This window comes from Mixophyes fleayi, chromosome 1, assembly GCF_038048845.1.
Source record: "Mixophyes fleayi isolate aMixFle1 chromosome 1, aMixFle1.hap1, whole genome shotgun sequence".
Classification (NCBI taxonomy): Eukaryota; Metazoa; Chordata; class Amphibia; order Anura; family Limnodynastidae; genus Mixophyes; species Mixophyes fleayi.
Window position 1 is genome coordinate 145,845,948 of NC_134402.1, and position 23,391 is coordinate 145,869,338.

Sequence of the window (23,391 nt, forward strand, 5' to 3'; positions counted from 1 at the left end):
CGGATTAAAAGAGTCTCACCTTAAATAAATGAATGGATAATTCACACCTGTGAGGGGCTGTGCACTGAATAATGTGGGGCTGTTTTAAAATAGACATACGAGGGAGGCTATAGATTTTATACTATACATCAGAAGGGGCTGTGTTTATATATTGATAGATAACAGAACAGAGCATTTAATTACATAATATACAGCAGAAAGGGACAATGTATAATACAGTTAAAATACCTCAGATCTTTTGGAGAGGTCAAACAAATGCAGAGAAAATTTATCAAATTTCGATTTTGTTCACAAGTTAAAGTTGCCTGAAATCGCCAGAAATAAATTGTTAATTCATCCCTCAAATGCGCCAATCAATTAAACATCAATTTATATTCAATTTAATCGATTCACTTGAATAGGCAATGCATTTTAATGGGCATACAAATGAATGGGGAAATCAATATTTACATGTTGGCTGCTTGCGATTGGTAAAGCTGGTACTGATCTTCCCTCAATTGAAAACAATAGGGTTCTGAAACGTTCCCACAATTTAATCTTTTCTTTTTTTAAAGGAAACATGTTTATTTACTTACTTAATGGAGGGATTTTCCATGTGTTTTAATCAGCAATGTATTTCTATGGGCTTTCTGCACCCATAGAAATGTATTGTCCAATGAAACCAGAGCGATTCGTTTTGGAGATTTCCATGGTTATTTTGCAAATAATCCTTTAATACATTTCCCCTGCTCTACAATCATTTCTGTGATTTTGAAATAAATTGGAGGGTTGAAAACAGTGGAGATTTAGTAGTTAAGGTGAATTGCAAACCACCATTTAAAATCACTAAATTGGTCAAAATCAAACTCTTGATAAATCTCCTCCACTGTCAAATTATTTGCGGGTTGCCAGGCTATAGTCTCTGCTGTGTGTTGTGATGTGTAAGGTGTCTGGTTTAACATCCATATTGGGAAGAATACTTCTGTAAACCCAAGATTTAAAAAAAGCTACAAATACATAATGCGGCTGAAGATTATTTGAACATCTCAGTCCTGTTGAACACTTATATCATATAGATAAAATAAATCTATATTGACTTTGCTTCCATATACATTTTCTTTAAAAGATCATGAGGTAAATTTATCAAGCTGCAGGTTTGAAAAAGTGGAGCTGTTGCCTATAGCAATCAGATTCTAGTTATCATTTATTTAGTACATTCTACAAAATAACAACTAAATTTTTTTTTAAAACCCTCCGCTTGATAAATTTACCCCATGTCTTTATTTGGACAAGTTAAAACAGTATGCTATAGACCAAGCCTGACCAACATGTGGCTCTCCATGTGTTGTGAAACTACACTCCCAGCATGCTTTGCCAGCTGAAAACCAGCCAATTGCAGGCAGGGTATGCTGTACCTTGTGGTTTCACAATACCTGGAGAGCCACAGGTTGGCCAGGCCTGCTGTAGACAAAAGCAGCCTGTCAAAGATGAAAATGCATTCTAGCTTCACACAGAGTTATTGTTCCCAGGCTTGTGATGCAATGTGCCAACCCTTATTTTTTCAAAAGGTTTCCTGCTATATCCCAAGATTTAATGAAAAGTAAACTGTAATGTACTTGTACTTGGAGGTGAGGTAAGAAACAGGTCCGTCCTCATTCGGAAATCAACCATTTGGAACCCCCTTCTAAAAATCCTGTTTGCCCCTGCCAGTGATGTCATAACTGGAGTTTGGGTGTTGAAGTATAACTCCTGCCACTGTAATAGCCCAACACTGTAGAACGTTGTGCAAGGAATGCATGAACAAGTTGTAAAAGGCCCCCAGCCACTCAGTGCTAAGGTCAATGTTACTTATACTGCATATACTGTGGGGCATACTGCTCGAAGCTGCATTGTTTAGGTTTATAGTTTGGTTCACAGGCACGTCACAGTGGCAGACAGGGAAGATACTAGGGTATACCTTCTGTGGACATGTAAGTTACGGGGTCGTAACTTGTGTGCGTATATATGGCACAGCTTACAATCTTGTGTGTATACACAGTACACAGAATTAACCACTATTTGTTTTCCTTTACACAACACACATTTTATTTTGCAAATTTTCGAGATCCTAACATTTGACAATGACTTCTAGCTTTTGAAATCATTTTCATATGGTTGACACACAGACATATAATTAGTGTTTTGAATTCTGTTTCTGGTATTTTAGCATATTGGATTTTACAGTAAAAATTGAAGTCGTTATATTCTATTTTTACCCCTCCCTTTGTATGTACGAAATGGAAATATGTATATGTCAAATAACTAATCGTTTTCAATTGGATTAGTGTAAGACATGGAGGCATTTTGTTGCCATATAATGTGTAATATCAGCCTACTGCCAAATCTTGCTGTGTGTGTGGCCAGCATTATTGATGTGTGGTAATCCTAACACAATACAATTGCTCGGGGCATGGCACAGTGGTAGGAAGTGGCTACGACACAAAACCAGTAATTGGACATTCTTATTTTTGAAATTACTCTGTTCTCTGGAACAAATAACTAAACATAATATATATGTAGTTCGTTGGGTGCAATTGATTTAAAGGGGCATTTTCTATTAGCTTTTCGGTCTGCGGCTGCACATGTAAAGTGACAATAGGGTACCGCAACATCGCGGATTACCCTTCGCAACCTTATGGGGAGCGCACGGAAATCCGCAATGTTGCGATATCGGGACTTGTGCAGCCGCGTGTAAACGTGGACCGAAAAGCTAATTGAATATGCCCCTTTTGTTAACGTGCTACAGAGCCAATTTCAGCTTATATCCATGTGGCTCCATTTGATCATCTGCCTATTTAGGGGCATATTCAATTGTCGGCAAAAATCTCGTGGCACGTGCACTATTACCGCTATTACGATAATAGTGCGCGTAAAAACAGTTATTACGGTAGTTTTCTCGCTGGATTTCAGCTCGCAGCTCCCTGAGCCGCGAGCTGAAATCCAGCTTACTATTACCGTAATAACGGTAGTAGTTTTAACGCCGCAGAAAACGGCAAGAATTGAATATGCCCCAATGAATTCAAATTTCTATGGAACACTGTTCCAGCCCTAAAACAATAGGTATTTCTTTAACAATTTGCTACCCATAAGCAAGTGAAAATAGATCACTATTAAATTCTTTCAGAGCCCACAAGTTCAGCACAGGGGCAAAGTTAAACATTTAAGTGGTTTCAATTGAACACTGGAGATGCCACTGACCTAGCAGGCTTAATGCAAATGGCTGCTTTGTACCAGATCAGATTTTGCTACCAAGATATGATCTACGAATGTACCATACAGTATATCTTCTCTAGAGATTTCCATCACACACAACTCTTCTATCTCTCCTGCAAACTGCACATACTAGGTGTCTGTCAAGGATATACGTACAACACATTTGTTACCATGTAATAAGTGGGAAAATGGGAACTTACTGTTTTGACCAAGTGCCTGAAGCAGACAATCCAAACATCCATCTAACTTGTCAGATGCACAGTCAGATCCAGTTATCTTCAATTTCTCCAAAGTGTCACTTAAGTTATCTGCAATACAAGTGTTAAAAAAATGCTTAAATCCATTAAGTTTGAATAATCATACTTCCTTATTAACTGAATACATGAAGTCTCATCCAATACAAAATACTGAAATAAAAAGAATGGATGTATTTTTACCTCAAATACAGGTGTGTGATCAGGATCCATCAGGGTCTGACAGCAAGTCAAGTTTGCCACAACAAACAAAATTATCAGCTAGCATGGACTATGCTATGACATTCGCCCTATCTCTCACCATGTTGAAGTGCTGGACAGAGGAAATATCAGTTCCTCACATCAGGACTCCATCTCAAGCTAATGAAAGGTGCATCAATTTGTTCATGTAATCAGTGGCAGAGGAGATTTAGGACAAAGTTCTGGTACTCTTTTGTTGCCAGAGTGAATCATTAAAGTAAGCAAAGAAGCTATATTTTGCTCGACTTGCCCTAATTCTTATTCTTTGGGGGGGTATTCAATCGTTCGTCCGGACCTCATAAAAACTCGCTCTCTAAAACTATTACCGTTAATACGGTAATATTGCGTGTAAATACCGTTCATACAGTAATTTACTTGCTGAAATTCAGCGAGTAATTACCGTATTAACGGTAATAGTTTTAGAGCGCAAGTTTTTCCTGAGGTCCGGACGAACAATTGAATACCCCCCTTTGTGTATTGCAAAAATGCATAGTGCTATTCATCTTGGGTATATGTGACATTACTATATATTAACAATTCTGGTTTATAAGCTAATGCTATTTAAACTGAATATGTTCTACATTATTACACGAGACCAGCCTACAAATCAAACCATGCACACTTAGGGCTAGATTTACTAAGCTGCGGGTTTGAAAAAGTGGGGATGTTGCCTATAGCAACCAATCAGATTCTAGCTATCATTTTGTAAAAAGTACTAAATAAATTAAAGCTAGAATCTGATTGGTTGCTATAGGCAACATCCCCACTTATTCAGACCCGCAGCTTAGTAAATCTAGCCCTTAGATTACTTCCCTGCCATGCATTTTCTGTACCGCAGTATGTTCACTTACACAAATGGTTTTACCCTGGCACTAAAAGACCACATACAATCAAAAGGTAGATAATCAAATCAATCAGAAATTAGACAGACCATCCTGGTTGAAAAGTTTTCATCTGTACACAAAAGCATGTCTTTTAGTTGTTCAAATCAGTTCAACCTCTTCCACTCTGCACATTCTACAAACATAACAGTTGTGTTTAAGGTGATCAGTCTCTTCCTGGCAAATCAGATTGCTAAAATAGGATTATAGTGGTCCGGATTGCCCTGCAATGATATTTTTCTTTGTGAAAGTAGATAGCATAAACATGAGTTTTCTGCAGTCATCGCTTGCCCATACCACTAACCATTAGTGCCAATCCAAACCCCAATTAGATATTATTAGACATTAGTATCAATTCATTAGTGTGTAGACAAAATATTCAACAGTACTTGGACAAATCAGTAATAATTCTACCTAGGCTAATAATCACTATTTACACAGTCAGGCAATCCCCTTTACTTTTCCCATCAATCTTTCCATTTAACCACATTATGCAACTGATATACCAGTTTAAGAAAAGCATCTACTACTGTACGGTTGTGTTTACAATGGCAGCCCAACGCACAGGGCCGTAACAAGGGCGGTGCGATCACCCAGGACACAAGTTCGAGGGGGGTGCAATACCAGCACGCAATTTACCCAAGCTGAAGAGGAGCTAGGAAGAATGCTAAGAAGAAAGTAGAAGCAGAGAAGTGAGCAAAAGAAAAAAGAAGATAATAAGGTAATTAATTTACTTCTGACAGAGAGGACGGGAAAAGTAGGGAGGAGGGAGATGGATCTGAAGAGAACAGACATTGAAAATCATATATTAGAAAGTACAACCATCACCCGTCTCTTAGAAGTCCAATATACGACTTAGATATTTACTCTGCTTATAAGTGTTCCATATTGACGTTGATACTGTACTTATGGTACTTTCATTTGCTTGTATTGCGGTGTAATTTATTTCTATTTTTACATATCAAGTTTATTGCTATTTTTAATGCATGTTCAAAACATAACATCCTTTATAGAGACATATATAATTTTAATTTGCATATTAAGGATGCATTTTAGGTGCGTTGTACATCTGTTGTATTAATTCTTCACACACAGGCAAGCAGGATATGCGTAGGGCTAGAACAACATAAAGCTATTTAGGGTTTTCAGTTTTATATATTTCTTGATGAACTTGACTTAGTATTCCAGTTTTTTAGTGTTCATAAATAAATATACTGCACCATGAAAAGACTCCTATAATATAATTTGGTTTTATACACTTTTAATTTTAAACAGGGGAGTTTTAAGCGACAATATCTGGTGAGAGTGGACAGGGTGCCAGGAGAGAGAGAAGGTGCTGAGTACACGATCTCAGGGGAGGGATAAAGTGCCAGGAGGGAAGGTGTCAGGGGACAGTATCTCATGGCAGAGGGGACAAGGTGCCAGGGGAGATCAAAATGAACATGTATTATTCATTATAAAGATGTATTTTATTTGACTTTTTATACACTAATGTAAAGTAATGGACGGGTGAAACCTGATGATCAGGATCCCCCCTCAGCACTGGGGAAACTTTCTCTTTAGTAGCCCCATTCAACTCTAACCAAAGACCAACAGTTGAGCTTTACTTAGATCTCAGACTTCTGTAGCTGTATTCTGAAAAAACTGTGCCACACTGTCTGGACAAGGCTTCTCTGAAAAGAAAGTTTTAATCTACCACCGGTGCGCAATTCTTGCTTTTAAAGGCTGATTTACAATAGAAAGTTCTAAACTATGAAGCATCCCCTCTCTTTCACATAGATGTATTTATATAGTATTAATCAGGTCCGTAACAGGGTGGGAAGTCAGAGGGGGAGCAACGGCCATCTGTTATTTGTCCAATATCTATTATATCTGGGGGAAATTTGTAATCAATATATTTGATTTTGGGGTTGGTGGGGGATATAAGCCTTTTTATTAAATTGGACTACTGTTCATTTAATGTCAGGGCTGGAAAGGGTGAATAAGGCCTAATTATTAAACTGGGTGCTATTAATTTAATGTTGCTGTAGGGGGGGGGGGATAGGCATTGTAATGAACAGGGATTAATTACAGTTATACGGTTTAACAAATAACATAATTGTGGGGAACAAAGCATAATCACAACTGTATTGAAAATAGTGTATATCAAATGAATTAATAATTTGAGCTTCTCTGTAAACTAAGGTGTAAAATGTGAGGCCAGTATCTGTTTATGCTGTGGCTCTCCACACGCCTATTACAAGATAACAGTGTCACGTTTAGGGGAAGCTAAGCAGCTTTAAAGGCCCCCTGGGGTGATCTACATCCTGGCACAGGAGTTTATTTTGACACCTAGAGAGACGCTTGGGAGCCACTCCTTGCAGGAGACCACAGGATGGCTTGCTATATTTTATAGAGGCAAATCTAATTCAGTTTCTAAAATGCCACTTAAATCAAATTAGTGATCAACCACATATTCATAAATGGCATGATGAAGGGCAGCCCATACGTCAAATAAAGCTGTCTGTCATGCAGGGAAGATGTGAAAATGAGTATCAGCTCAATTAATTCCCTGGACCTATCTATATTTGGTATTTATAAATTGGTAAATTTGTATTGGATTTATTGATAATAAAATTGGGTCTGTGTGACCTTATTCAGGAAAGTTATGCTACATTTTAGCATTGGGTATTAAACAGGGAATGTAATTATGGTTGCAAAATGTCACAGGCCCTCCCCTGGAGACCACAACTCCTGGAGGAGAGGAAATGTGACAAAGTTTCTTTAAAAAGATGATACCACATACAAGAAATTGTCAGACTTTTGGGCAATCAAGAAGATGGACTTTTGTCCATCTTCCAAGCCAATTTCCCTTGGCGCAGATTAAAAAACTCTTATGCAAGTTTATACTATGAAACTTTGTCCTTGTTATTTTAACTGTTTTGCCATATATTTTGTCATTTTTATGGTTTTATAACCTGTAAGCATTGTACTCTTTTGTATATTAAATCTAACATTTATTAAGTGCTGTCCTTATTGCTCTAAGCAAATTCATTAGCCTTTTATGAAGAGTTGTGAAGTTACTGGGTTAACTGGCGAAATTCTCCCCACTTCACTCTGGCTGGCCACTCACGGGTGCCTTCCTAGACTAGGGAAGCCTACCCAGTAGCTTCTAAGGTTCTTATTAGTCACTCAGCTAAATGCAGTTAGAAAATAAAGCAATACATCTATTGTAATAAAAACAAATCACTAGATTATTTTGTACACCATAAATAAATGCCAGGCAGGTTTACCACATCATATGTCTTACCCCACTAGCTTAAGGATCTACAGTTCTGACTTAAACTCATGATGTTCTTCTCTTAGCTGCAGCTGTACTCTATTGGAAGAGAACGAAAATTTAAAATCAGCTACACTGCTCCTTCCATGAATGAAATCCCAGAATGAATCTCCCCTCCCCCCCAGAGTGGCTCCTTATATCTAGGGTCACATTTCCACAGTCCTTTCCTCTCTCTGGGTAATCCCTTGGGCCTCTCCTTGTTAAACATTGGTGAGTCCTGGACTAGTGGGGTTGGAGAGGGGCGTGGAGATGAGCTGTACTTCCACAGAACCTCCCCCCCTGCCAGATTGTAGACCAAACATCTGGAGTAGTATTGTGATAACAATGGATACTTAACAGCCTTCCCCTCACCAGTATCTTGCAACCTGGTTCCTACCCATAGCCCCCCTGGCTTCACTTTAAGGACAATGAACAACAACCTCACTGCCACATCAACAATATACAATAAACAATACACATATTTACAATTAGTTACAATGTCCCCTTATCCACATGTAATTAGACACTGCAGTTGTACCCTGTTGAGCTGGGGTAAAAAAAGCAAGGGCTATAAAAAGTACTTGCTATAATCCACATTATGTGAGAAACGAGGGACAGGCTGGTTAAAGTGTTATCAAACTTGTTTCGTCACAATGACCATGCTAACCCTTTGAATGCTGGTTTGTGAATTGTTAATAACTTTGACTAACAAGTTTAAGTGTGTGCCTGCATGTACATATGTGTAACCGAGTCTGGAGGTGTTAACCCTTAGATTGCTGGTGTGTGCAGTGCCAACCTGTGTGATAGGAAAGAGAAAGCTTGAGTGCTGGAATTGTGTGTAACCCCATTCAGTAAACTCTTTCAAGTCACGAGTGCATAAAGTGTGGTTTGTGACAAGTTAAGGTGTTCAGGAGCGGTTTCATGACAAAATAGAGGGTGATATATTGTTTGACTGTTTGAGAAGATATTAAATCAGGAAGCCGGCAAAATGTGGCTATCCCCGACAGGCATATTTATTAAATGTGAATGCTATTAAGTTATTGGGTGGATTGGGTGGTAGGAGGCCTGTTTATTGAATAAATAAAGTTACTTATTTAATGTCTGGCAGATTAAGGGGGAAAGGAGGCCTAGATTGTTCACTCATTACACGGCCTTTCCAGGAGGTGCATAGTAATTACCTTTTTTTTTCCAAACGAGGCCCCAACATCCCAGGATCTGGGCAAGCAGCAGGTGAACTTAAAACACCAGCATCAGCACCATGTAGTTAAAGCTGCAAGAACAAATATAAAGGAGCAGCACAGGGTTGAAGAACGGACTTGCGCTTGTAGAGGGCTAGGCACATGTCCCCATGAGAGGCAACATCTACTTCCACAATGCTGGGGGAGCCAGTGTCCTCTTTTGCCGTGACCACTGAAATGTCTAATTACAGCTCTTGAGTGACATTTTAATACCTTTTGTGCCAGGAAAATACCTGGTGGAAAACATGCATGGTGTGGTAAAGGCAGAAAGGAGAAGGAAAAAAATAACGTCAGCGTGAATACTAATTCACTGCAGAAACACAAAATTAACAAAAATCTCAATGAACATGCAATATTGTAAGATCAGTGATTTTGTCTTTCTCCGGTAATTTTTTTTATTTCGTTAGTTCATATTACTTTCTCGGAGAAACAACACTGTTTCAGAAGCTTCAGGTCTTTCCACAAGCTGATGAAAAAGGAATATGGGAATATTCCCAAAAGCTAGCAAGAAGCAACTTTAATAAGACTTATATGCTCGTTGTATTTAACTATTCAGCCAGTACATAAAATGTGTTCTGGGAGCTGGGACAATCACTTGGAAGGTTTCCTTGATGCAAAGCTGGCATATTTACTTACCAACACATTCTCCATAAACAGGCTATCCATGCATGCTGTTCTTAACGATTTTTTTGATACAGAACAAGCATCTGCAATGCAATACTAGCCCAATAAAGAAAGCTAGCAAGCAAAATATACAGATCAATACCACTGACATATTAATAGATTATAACCAAATCTCACTAAGTATGAACCAAATAGAACTTTTCAAGGATCATGCACCATTTGATCATCATTCAGCATGATAGGAGATTTACAGTTAAAGGGACGGATTGACACAATGTGGTTTGTATTATACTGGTGGACAACCAAAGCAAATATACCTGCACCACACAGCCTGAATTCAGTCTCAAAAGGCTCAAGAGGATGTGCTATAGCTACCAAACAGTATAACCATATAAGGGAATTGATCAAAAGGATGGAGAAAAGGGAGGTGTTTTGTAAGGTTCATCTCAGTGCAAACTAATCTAACCCAGACCCCATATCTCACTGCCCTTACAATCACTACCTTTCCTAATTGTTGTTTTCATTTTGCACTGTAACGGTTTATCCCATTTGACTGTCCTACACATACATAGACTTTCATCCACTTTCTGCTTTTGGGAAACGCCATCATGTAGGTGCTCTGCATGACCATTTGGGGGACTGTGCATAGTAAAAAAAAAAAATGACACTCACCTGTCCTGCCTACTATCATGTTTTTCCATAAAATACAGTCATGGCAGTAAAGGGAGATTGAAACTTCATTTAATGTGTGACAATTTCTATTTTACAATACAAGGGTAAAATTGTGCCTATAAATATGTTGTCGCACACAACATTAGGTGTATAATATCACAAATAGCATATAATCTGTGGGATACATTTTTTAGTATGTAGCTTAATGAATGACCCTTTTCAGGTCATGATTGTAAACATTCCATGCAGAACGGGGCTGTGTGTCACCAATGTTTGTAATATCAATGGAATTAGTTAGCAATTAAAAAGGTATCACATACATGTTATATATATTTGTTATAGTCTTCAAAATTGGATTCTGCCTAACACAGTAACATACTGTACTGGTCAACAGAAATTAATGCATTATAATGAAATCAACGAGACCAATCTGATCATAGTCAGGTACAGCAAAAATGCAATTGGAAAATGGTCGGAATTAGCTTGTGTACATTAACTGACCAAAACAATAGGCTCATATCAAGAAGATCAGCTCTTCAAGTCAGTTATTATAGGTTAGAAGATTAAGGACAGCTAAATCCAACAAGGACCATCTGTTTAAAGAGACAGTAACATAAACTGTGAAAAACTTATATTTAAACACTGGTCTTACTAGTCTTTCACAAATGAAGCTTTGCAAAAAAAAAAAAGAAGGAAGTGTACATTTTAACTTTCTTATTGTTGGAAGCAGCTGCTAATTTTTTTATAACCTTTTTATAGTGCAGAAAGGTTCAGTGTAATTAGCCCAAAACTTGTTGAGCTTCAAATGAGCAATAGATATCACCACGAGACCAAGCTGTTGCACTAAGCTCTTGTAGAGACACTAAAGACACAAATCAATAATACACAGATGGTGCAATGTGCACAAATGAGCTAACCCATATCGACCAAATTTGAGCTATTTCCTAGTGCTGTTTTTAATGTGAAAACAAAACACCTCATTCATTACTATGGGTTACAGCACCATTTTATTCATTAAGCCAGACATTTTATTTTTGCACCACTGATCACAGAGCATTGCTTAATATTTATTTAAAAGTACAGAAAGACTTGATAGTGTTCATTTTACTTATCTGTGTGACATCACAGGCTTCATTTCATTTTACCATGGATCTTAATTTTAGGACCTCAGATTCAAGAAAATGTTAATCTCTCTCCTAAAAACGATATGAAATTGCTATAGAAGGCTCCATAATATAGAGCACTGCATGGTTAACTTGTTTAGAGAGTCTGTAGCCAACAATCCCCAATGCGCCAGTTTTTCTTGCTCTATGTCTTCAGCATCTATCTTTGTTTCATATACCAAGTCATAACCTCAGCGCTCTTTATAATGTTGCAACATGGATTCACAAACAATAAACCTCACCATGCAGACTGCCATAAAGGTGAATTTATGTCCATTGAATTAATTTAAATTAACAATCTGATATTTGAATATAAAAATAGATAAGTTCGGGGCCGTGGCCTGTCAGCCATAACGGACGGTCGCGCTGTCTCTGAGCTCCGTGGAAGTCCACTATCAATAAGGACTCCACACTGCCCCCAAATAGTCAAGACCCTGCCTATAGCGCTTCCGCGACTTACCGGAGGTCTCTGCTGCACTTCAGATCGCCCCCGGGATCTCCGCCGTGCTCCTGGACCTCCCGACGGTAGTGAGGCCTAGCCCGCGCCGGAAAGCCGGGGCCTCGATTTTGACCCCGCGGCCGCCATCTTGCCGCGAAGGCGCTTCTCCTCACAGGACCTCCAGTTGCAGGGCAGCTCCATCTCATCTGGCCTCTCTCCCCCTGGAGTCTGCTGGCTGCGCTGTGTGGCTTGGGAGCCCATGTCCATCCTGGGAGCTGCTGACGCTGCACTGACCTGCTCCTGTCTTCTCCCAAGCGGTGAGTCACAATACCCTCCTTCTGCCTTGAGGCTGGCTGCCACACAAATTTCTAAGATCCCCTACTGGGAATAGGAGTTCGGAGGAACATAAATCTTCATTGTTATTAACCCACCTGGGTCAACCAGATCTATACAATAGAAATTGCTTGTTCCTATCTGCACTTCAACACCAGTGCTGCCATCCAGTGGCCAATACCGGGCACTGCGCTCTATAACTTTCTAAGAAATAATACCTATATATCCATAGGTCTTTTCAGTGCTTATACAATTCCATTTATTGAGAAGGGCCTTGACCGACAAATTCCTTATAATGTGGGGGCTCCCACACTTCCCACCAGACGATCAACAGATGTCTAGATGCTAATCATGTCTCTCTATCCCCCTCGGCCCTGAACCACTTATAGCGAAGCAACCGATCCTCCTCCCTCACCACTTCCTCAACGGGTTTTCTTCCCACTCTACTACGATGCCCAGAGGAGGAAAGAAACCTCCAGGAGGAGATCTCCTTCCTTATCTCTCCAAACAGAAAACTCCGGCCAGATCTAGTGATCACTCTGACTCAGATCCTGAAAGTGAGGACTGTTCTCCTTTGACTCGCCGAGACTTTCTATCTCTCCTCAAAGAACTGAAGGAAGTCAAAACATCGGTCCAAGCCCTCCACTCACTTAAAGCAGATATTGCTGAAATAGGCGGTAGAACCGATCATCTGGAACACAGAGTGGAAGAAGTGGTAACCTATCAACAATCATACGAAACAGACCTTCACCAAATTCGCCAAGACATTACCCAACTGCAAGAAGGACAAGAAGACCAAGACAATCGAGCGCGACGCAACAATCTGAGAATCCGCGGAATACCGGAACAGATCGAGCCAGCTCACTTGGACCTTTACCTCAAGAAACTTTTCTCTCAGCTCTCCCCTTCTACTCCTGAGGAACATCTTCTCCTGGACAGAGCCCACAGGGCGCTGAGACCCCGCTCCCAGGACCCGTCCCAACCCAGGGACGTCATACTCAGAATGCACTACTTCACAGCGAAGGAAGAAATCATGAGAGAAGTCCGCCGCCTTCAATCCATCACCTTCGACAATGTTACCCTTCAAATTTTCCAGGATCTTTCCCCAATCACCCTAGCCAAAAGGAGAGACTTTAAGCCTATCACCACACTTCTTCAACAGCGACAAATTAAATACCGTTGGGGATTCCCCTTTCGCATCCTGATTTGGCATCAGGGCTCAATGCTAATGGCCAGAACTCTATCTGAAGCCCACTCCCTACTCCCGAAACTTGGAATTACTACCGGTCTTCCAACCCCTTCTGAGTCATCCGTTCTCCCTCAGAAAACAGCAAGACCCCCGTCACGTCAAGCTCCCAGTGCTGAATGGACCACTGTGCCGACATCATCGCCACCACCTGATGAAGCTTCCGTGACTTGATTACCATTCTCAGGTTTTGTTTTTCCTGTAATTTGTGTTCTTCTCTTACCAATGGGCCCACACCTCTAGTGAGGTCTCCCCTCACTTTGAGGGGCTCGCAAAGGAACACTACTTTATTCCGTAACGTCTCACATGTTAAAACCCCGTTATGTTTTTGTATGCCACTTGCTATATTATTACATGGTTAGGTTCATCTTGTTTAATATTGTCTGGGGGACCCTAGCTCCTGGTAGATCTTTAACCTTTTTTCCACTGTACTGTGCTGCATTATACTCGCTAGTAGTACTGTTTATTAGCATCTTTGCTGGGTGCTCTTGTGTCGCATACCCTCACTACAGGTGCCTCTTGATGGCCCAGGCTGTCATCTGCCTAATCTTCCCGCTTTATTTATCCACCTAACCTGTTTTGAATGAGGGCTGTTACATGAGATCACCCGATCAGTTATCAATCTTTGTTTTACTGCACTAGCAACTGATACCTCTTTTCCATGAGTAATTGTTAAATATATGGTTATATGGTTCCAGTATTTCACTACAATACCACTTAGTGCTATTCTACTCTGTTTAATTTCAAAATGTTTGGTTACACTGATATGTCTTGCTCCATATTTCTACTCTTCGCTATACCTTCCATACTTCTACTCCTCGCTATACCTTTGCCCTCTTCCTCTTACACTCCCTACCGTCCCCCTCCTATACTTCACCTCAACTCCCACCCCTTACAATATTGCATAAATTCATTATCCCCACCCCCCTCCCAGGTTGCTTCGCCCAACACCCACATTTAATCCACTACCAAAGCCTCTATTTCAGGTAACCCAGAGGGATACACCCCTCTGACCCGTTCTCTTTGGCCAGCGCGATGCGTCTGCTGGATGCCTCGCCACGCTCCTCCGGAGCTGTTAGCTCCTATGCTGACCTATGTACTCCCCCAGTACATAGTATCCCCTCCAGATGTCGGCACCACTGGTCCCGGCCTACTTTGCCGTGTGACTTACTTCCTACCCTTTCCCCTCCTTTTCCCACCACCAACCTTCCCCTTTTTCAAACCGACCACATGAAACATTCAGATATGACTTTCTCATCTACCCCCCCGTGTACTGCACAACCCCCCAAGTGCCCTCCTGTCACTTTTTTGAGACTTCCCACGGCCCCCTACACATTGGGCTCTATCTCTATCTTTTTCCTTCTTACCTCACATGGGTCTTAGAGTTCTCTCCTTTAATGTAAAGGGCCTTAACACCCCCCAGAAGCGCGGTAAACTCTTTGCTACTCTCAAACTTCATACAGGCGATCTAATTTTCCTACAAGAAACGCACTTTCTACACAACTGCCACCCTGAGTTACGCTCAAAAATTTACCCTAACACCCATCATGCATGCGATCACTCAGCCAAGAAACGCGGAGTGGCCATTATGTTTTCGCGCCACCTTACATTTGAACTCATTGACTCACTCGCTGATAAAGAGGGTCGGTTCCTCATCTTGGTAGGTAAACTTAACAATAAACTCTGTACCCTGGTTAACATCTATGCCCCTAACCAAAACCAACATCGTTTTTTCTCAAAACTGGATACTTTGTTGACACGACTCCGTCAGGGGGACCTTATAGTAGCGGGAGACTTCAACACCGTCCTAAATAGCTCTCTCGACCGCTCTTCCCCTGTGGCTGCAGCCCTACCCATTTCAGACCCACTCTCCTCTAAATCTCTCCTCAGTCTCATGAAGTCCCAGCTTCTTTATGATTCCTGGAGAGTAAAAGACCCAACAGCTCGAGACTACACGTTTTACTCCTCACCTCACCAATCTTATTCCCGCATAGATATGATCCTGCTCAGCCATGACCTTGCCTTAAACCTCCAGGAGGCCCGGATCCATCCCCTGATTTGGTCTGACCACTCCCCCATTTCCATTGATCTTTCTGGCCTCACACCTCGTCCACGCCCCATGACATGGCGCCTTAACGAATCTCTCCTCCACAATGTAGACATAGTATCCCAGCTTAGATCACACCTAGAGACCTACTTCGAATTAAATGACTCACAGGAGATCTCTAAGTCTACTCTCTGGCTGGCGCATAAAGCGGTCATGAGGGGACATCTGCTCAGCATGGCCTCCAGGAATAAAAAAGAAACCCTCTCCAATATCAATAAACTCTCACTCCAACTCCATGATTTAGAAATCCAACATAAGATGACCTTTGACCCTGCCACGTTAGTGGCCTTACATAAAACAAAAGCTCAACTGGATCTCCTTCTCTCCAAACAAGTTGCCAAGCGACTCAAATGGCTTCGCCAAACTTTCTATGAGAAAGGAGACAAAGCAGATAAAATTCTGGCATCTCGTCTCCGCACCGCTAGGACGAATAATAATATTGTCTCGATCCGTAACTCCCACAACCAGCTTCTCTACGATCCTGCGGCCATCAGAAAATCCTTCCAACAATATTACACAGAATTGTATAACCTCCCACCCTCCCCCACCTCCCCAACACAACAATCCAATGCCACTCTAATCTCAGAATTTCTAGCCAACTCCAAACTTCCGAAATTACCCCACCAAGCTCTTGAACATCTCAATGAGGAGATCTCGATAGAGGAAATCCAGCAAACCATTAAAGGGCAAAAAAAAGGCAAAGCCCCAGGCCCCGATGGCTTCACGGCCGCTTATTATAAGAAGTTTTCGGGCTTGCTTGCTCCCCACCTGCGCTCCCTTTACAACAATGTTCTTCAGGGAGACTCCTTCCCCCCTGAAATGCTCGAAGCTAGAATTGTAGTAATCCCCAAAGAAGGGAAGGACCCCCTCCACTGTGCAAGTTACAGACCAATCTCCCTTCTTAACCTTGACTTGAAAATATATGCCAAAATTCTGGCGAATCGTTTAAACCAAATCCTCCCTTCCCTTATCCATTATGATCAGGTGGGGTTTATCCCGGGACGCCAGGCGAGAGATAATACCAGAAGAGCCATTGACATTATCCACGTTGTCAACTCAAGGAGCTCCCCAACTATTATGCTCTCTCTCGATGCTGAAAAAGCATTTGATAGGATCTCCTGGGACTTTATGAGGGCCACCCTTGAGGCCTTTGGATTTGCTGGCAGCTTCCTCACTGGCGTCCTGGCATTATATACGACTCCCCGTGCCAAAGTTTTGATTAATGGTATACCCTCAGACCCGATCTTGATCCAAAACGGCACAAGGCAAGGTTGCCCCCTATCACCCCTTATATTCGCTCTGGTGATCGAACCCTTGGCTTCCCAAATTAGATCCAATCCCAACATTCAGGGGGTGCAGGTGGGTAGCATCAACTCCAAAATTTCTCTTTTTGCGGATGACGTCCTCCTCTCTCTATCCCAACCAGCGATCTCCCTCCCCAATCTCTATGAAATTCTCCAAGCCTATGGGATCACCTCTGGTTATAAAATAAACTATGCAAAATCAGAGGCCATGCTGCTGCATGTCTCCCCTCGGGAAACGGATCTCCTCCAGACAACCTTCAATTTTAAGTGGCAAAAAAGAAAGATCAAATATTTGGGAGTTTTCCTCACCTCACGCTATGACCTCCTCTTTCCTGAAAACTTCCCTCCCCTTTTCGCTAAGATGCTCTCTGACCTGACCTCCTGGAAACGCCTCATTATCTCCTGGCTGGGCAGGATCATAGCAATCAAAATGTCTATTATACCAAAATGGTTATACCTCTTCCAAACACTCCCGGTCGCAGTCCCTGCCTCCTTCCTTTCTAACATACAAAAATCCCTCATCCGTTTTGTTTGGAATCACAGACCCCCACGGATCTCAGCCAGCATTCTCAAACGACCAATCTCTTCTGGCGGCAGAGGTCTCCCCGACATTAAACTATATTACCTGGCCTCCCACTTTTCACAAATTGTTACCTCATATGCCCCCCCAGGCTCCACTTCCTGGCTCGATATAGAATCGGCTTATACTACCTTGCCCTATCTTACACCCTTATGGGGTCTCTCCCCTGCACATCGCCCTCCTGCATCTAAAATGCTCCCTACTATCAAGTTTGACATCAAGTTATGGGATTTTTACTCCTTTAAACTGAAGCTTACCACACAATTATCCCCCTTAACCCCCATTTGGCACAACCCTGTATTCCCTCCTGGACTCTCCGCCGCGAGAGCTCGTCTTTGGAATAAAGCTGGCCTTAAATTCCCGATAGACTTCTCTAAAGCAAACCACTGGCTCCCACTGGCAGAACTCCAACGTCACTCCCCATCCCGCATACTTAGTCCGTTTGAGTTTTTCCAAATTAGTCATTTTTTGCGATCCCTCCCACCTACCTATGTTTTGCGAGATTTAACCCCCTTTGAAGATCTTTGTAAAAATCACCCTAGGGACAGAGGCTTGATATCCCAACTTTATGGTATATTTATTGCTGCTGTCCTTCCTACTCCGAGGGCACATGAGGCTGATTGGGAAAAGGATCTAGGCCCCCCTCCGGACGATGAGGCATGGGACGACATGAGACTGGAGATAGCCAAAAGCTCCATATCCACCAAACTTAAAGAAACCTCTTATAAAATCTATTACCGTTGGTATTATACCCCTACTCGACTCCACAGCATGTTTCCCTCTTCTTCACCTTACTGTTGGAGGGGTTGTGGCCACAGGGGAACTATGCTCCATATATGGTGGACCTGCCCAACTATCTCCTCCTTCTGGGATGTGGTTTGTGGCATTCTAAACTCTCTATTTGAGGCTCCCGTCGCAAAGGACCCCTGGGTCTTTCTACTATGCTATCCTCCTCCAGAACTTGACAAATTTTCCAAAAAACTAGCCTCACATATACTGACAGCGGCTAAATCCCTTATCGCGCTAAACTGGAAAAAAACGTCCCCCCCCTCTCTAACAGCCCTCAAAAAACAAATCTGGCATGTCGCAGCCATGGAACAGATTACCTATTACCTCCATGATAGAGGCCATGTTTTTAACCAGGTTTGGGCTCCTTGGCAGTTTGTGGAAAGCTCGCGTCCCCCTAACAATTAGCCCCGTGATAAGGACCCATGTGGGGTAAGTCCAGCTCCCTTATACGCTTTGCCCCCTTATCTTCTTGAGTCGTCTACACACTCTCCACCCCCTGAGCTCTTTCATATACCTGCTTTGTGGTCTTCCCCCCCCCCCTTCCTTTCTGATTCCCTTCCCCCCACTCCCACATTTCACACTTTCACTACAGTTATATACAATTTGATACCGCATATAAAATTGTAAAAATGGTTGTCTCATTATAAGCTTCTACGTACATGTTGATTCAATTGTTCTGACTGTTTTTGTACGTCTGTTCAATAATAACACTCTTATTCCCTGTATTTGCTTATATGACCAACCAAAATAAAGAATTTAAAAAAAAAAAAAAAAATAGATAAGTTCAACTACTCTATCTGGAGTTAACTGGCAAGAATTTCTGTTATTGTTATGTAGCGTTATGAAGCTATAGATTATCTATCTGTGGCCTAACACCACCTCTGCACAGAGAACTACAATTATGAAGAAAAGTGAACTCATATTGGTCCATTGGAGAGCTATTTAATGTCCAATTGTTATGCCAACTTCTTACTTAAGCACCTCTATGAGACATCAACCTGTCTGCAGGAAACGGTAATTGTAGTGTAGTGCTGGAAGAAATATAGCCTTTGCTTTTACTCTTTCTGTACATTGCTTCTGTTTTATATTCATTGTGTTTATGTAAATAATCATATTGCAACCTAGTGGGGAGAAATTGTGAAAACATGATTGTTATATGACCTGTATGACTAAATATAATAGGACTTTACCATTTATATAATTAACATGTGCATAGTTTTTTTTTTTAGGTAAGGTTCAGTTTAAAGGCGGTGCTTTATGTAACTGCAGCTACTGGAGAAGTTTCGCTTTCAATAAATAATCCCATTTTCCAGCACCAATTCTCAAAACAGGCTGGATATGTCATAAGGATTTGGGTGAGATATGTCATAAGGAAAAAAAAAAAAAGACCAGGATTGCAGTCTAGTGCAATAATCTTTTATTTAAAAAGAATATATAAAATCATAGAAATGGAGGCTTACATTATAACAAGGAGCTACTAGCATGAGCGGAGAAGTATCATATAGTGAAGCTCGAAATGCAGACCGCTGACATAGAGACAGGGGACGTAAATGCTGATTTTGTGCGTACAATCCACAAAATTACTCTGCGCATGCCCAGAACTGGCTCATACACCACAGAATGCAGCAATATTCAATGGTGGTTATTCAATTAGAATTTGCGGCTGCGCTTGAAAAGTGCTATTACGGTACCTCAAGATTGTGGATTTCCCCCGTATGAGGTGCACACAGAAATCCACGATGTTGCGGTACCGGGACCCGTGCGCCCAAGAATCCTAATTGAATATGCCCCAATTAATCTTCAGACACAAAGGACACTTACAACAGCAAACGATTTCAGGGATAGAAAGGGCCGGAGAAGGGGCGTTTGCCCGTAGTCAATGTACAGTGCATGCCAATCTCGACCGCACGCAGCAGCGTCAGATTCATCTTATTAACATAGTACATTAATTGATTAATTAATGAATAATTTTTTTCATTTTCGGTTTGTTCTTTTGTGACTTTATATTTCACATATATGTTGGACAGAACCAGCAGTGTCCTGTTTAGTAGAGCAGAGCAGACTGAAACTCGTATTCATCACTATGTTTATCTTCACATCCGCTCCTTGTTGAATTCTGGCGTACGATACCCAATTTACATGCGTTTCAAAACAAACGCACATTGCACTCAGCCTAGAGTGAGAAAACATTGTCTCCGTGGAAGAACTCTGAAGAGGTTTTGGCTCGTGATGGAAAATCCACTTCAGAATTTGCATATCATCATATCTGCAAATATCATTTGCAGTGTGTTGAGAAACTTCTTTAACAAACTGTCAAAAGATCTTAGTTCTCTTTCGGTAATTGGTATTGAGCAGGTCTTTTAAAAGATATGTAATACAGTGTTATATAACTTCTATAGAGACCTATGCATTTCTATTAGGGCTTTGGTAAAGTTATTGCATATTCTGAATTGCATTTTCTGTCACAGTCACCACCTTTTCAGAGTACTTCCACAAGGATGTCAATTCCTCTCTTGGCTCTGAATCAACAGTCTGCATTTGGCACCTGACTTTATGGCAGGTCTCAATTAGTATGATTTTCTATATGGCAAACGTTAATTGCATGAGATTGTAAAGAAAAAAGGAGCCCAAATTATTAAACCACTTGCGCAGATCGGTGCTGCAGGAGCTGCACTGTGTGTTGCAAACAGCCACACTATTCAAGAGAAGCATTCCAGTTAGATTAGATCTCTCCCTCTTATTGAGCTTAATTCTAGACTTTGAGTTTTATCCCTTCATGGACTTCACTTCTGGATTTGGGTGTTGTTTTCCCCTTACAAAGATATCTACTATGATATATATATATATATATTTCTAATAATTTCACTGATCTATTACTATATATAATGAACAATGTATATTATCTATACACTACATATTGTATAATATTTTCTTATATTATGATACTCTAAATAGTATTTATCCCTATTACTACTAGTGTTTGTGAAACCTCTCACATTTTATCTGATATTTGACACTCAATTTTGTTTAATAATGATACACATAAATTTACATTTTAATGTACTTTTTTTTTTTTTACACTATGCATACATGGTCTTTATTAGCAATTCATGTACTCACTTGGTTCTCTCAGTTTTATGTATATTTTATTCATATTTATATTACAATTTATTATCAGGAAGCACCTTACTACACGTTCGCACGTTCTGGGAGATGGGTCTTGATAGAAGTTGAAATATGCCATAGGTATGATAAAAACAATAAAAATAACTTTTAATTGAAGCTTTTAAGAGATTCAGCTAAGATTTGCATTAATGATTATCATTTTATTTATAATAATATAGTATAATATTGGTGTCAAGATACATTGCATCAATAGGAGTGTCCCAATATTCAGAAGGCTTGTGTTCACTTACCAAAAGTACCATTACACACATATTTCTGTATAGAGGTCTGCAGGTTTGATACAAATAAAAGGACTAATTGTTTTACTGAAAACAAAACAAACTGAACTAAAAAGTAAACACTGGCAGTTAAACTAGTAGGAAGACCACCTATGTGAGAGTGCATGCTGAGGTTCTGAGCACTGTATATCAGTCATCAGAATTGTCCAGCATCCCTGTGCATTATTTATGTACAAATCCAGCCTGTCCTGATAGAAAAGAGTGAGAACTTTGCCATGTGGCACATAATAAAATACTGGCCATCACAACGGACCCCTGTGCACTGTATATTGGTCATGTGAATAAAATGATGTGCACTGTATATTAATCACTAGAATGGGGCTTGGAACACTCTATACTGGACACCAGAATATGGTGCTGTACATGGTATACTGGCCACCAAAACAGATACATAGTATGATGGCCATTAGATAGAGCACTGTGCATAGTATATGGGTTACCAGAATAGGTCTGCATGTGCTGTACATAGACCAGTGGTTCCCAAACTTTCTCAGTTCAAGGCACTCCTAAGCCAAAATTATTATGGAGTAGTCCCTCTTTTTTAAGTAGTTGGGTCAATATAATACAGTAAGTATTTAGGTTAGGATAGAAATACTTATTAAGTTGTTTGCAAAAGTAATATACATATATCTGGGGGAAAGGAATATTTTTATTTATAAAATTATTAAAAAAATATATTTATTTCAAAGAACAATTTACAGCACTCATTAACAGGAATAACATCAAACAAAATAAAACCACTAAATGTACAAAACTGTGCTCGATTATTATTTTTTTTTTATAAAAATACCAAGCTTATTAATGGGATGTGTGCCCCTTCACCCTCACACTGGGCCCCTTCACCAGTTTCCCTTTTATTACACTGTGCCTTTATCACAATGCCCCTTTGCTCCTTTAGTTTCCTTTAACTTGGCCTTCTTTCCTCTCTTTTCTTTCTTCAAGCTCTGTTTCCTCTCTGCACTGCTCCTCACTGACAATGTCGGATGCTATGACGTCACGCCCGACAATCAGTGCGAAGGGTGGAGGGAGGAAGGTTCCAGGCGCTGCCACCATATTGGTATTTTTAATTTTTTGGGCCTGGCCAGTGGACAAGCAGGGGATGGCGGCCGCAGCATCCTTGTGAGATCACAGCAACACCGCAGGGAGCAACGGTGCAAAGTTTGGGAACCGCGCCGACATAGACCATTATAATGAGGTTCTTTATACTGACCAAACCAACAAACCCTATCCATTCTTTGGAATTACTATTTATTTTACTGCATATGCTTCCATCAAATGCTTAAGAACAACCGCTCTAAATTAGTGCTGAATGGATTCAATAAAAAAAAAAAAAAAAAAAAGTCAAGATATCCATAGAGAATTATTTATTTGTATTTGTATATGGTTTTGTGCACAACTGCATTCTGTTGACACCAAAAGGTGGCTTGATTAGAATATACACCCAGCTTCTAAAATAATGTAACAGAACGTTAACAGCACCTATGTTGTGCTGCTTTACTTACTGAATAACAGAGAATTGATAAGGTAA

At 40.7% G+C, this 23,391-nt stretch overlaps 1 protein-coding gene across 2 annotated transcripts in view; it reads right to left on the minus strand.

The window, feature by feature from the left end:
• Nucleotides 1-23,391, minus strand: part of RAP1GDS1 (Rap1 GTPase-GDP dissociation stimulator 1) — an 81,708-nt gene that overhangs the window by 36,397 nt on the left and 21,920 nt on the right. For both annotated transcript variants that reach the window (XM_075201479.1, XM_075201486.1), the window contains exon 2: nucleotides 3,432-3,539. In XM_075201479.1, the coding sequence (XP_075057580.1) occupies nucleotides 3,432-3,539 (108 nt within the window). The remainder of the gene's footprint in view (nucleotides 1-3,431; nucleotides 3,540-23,391) is intronic.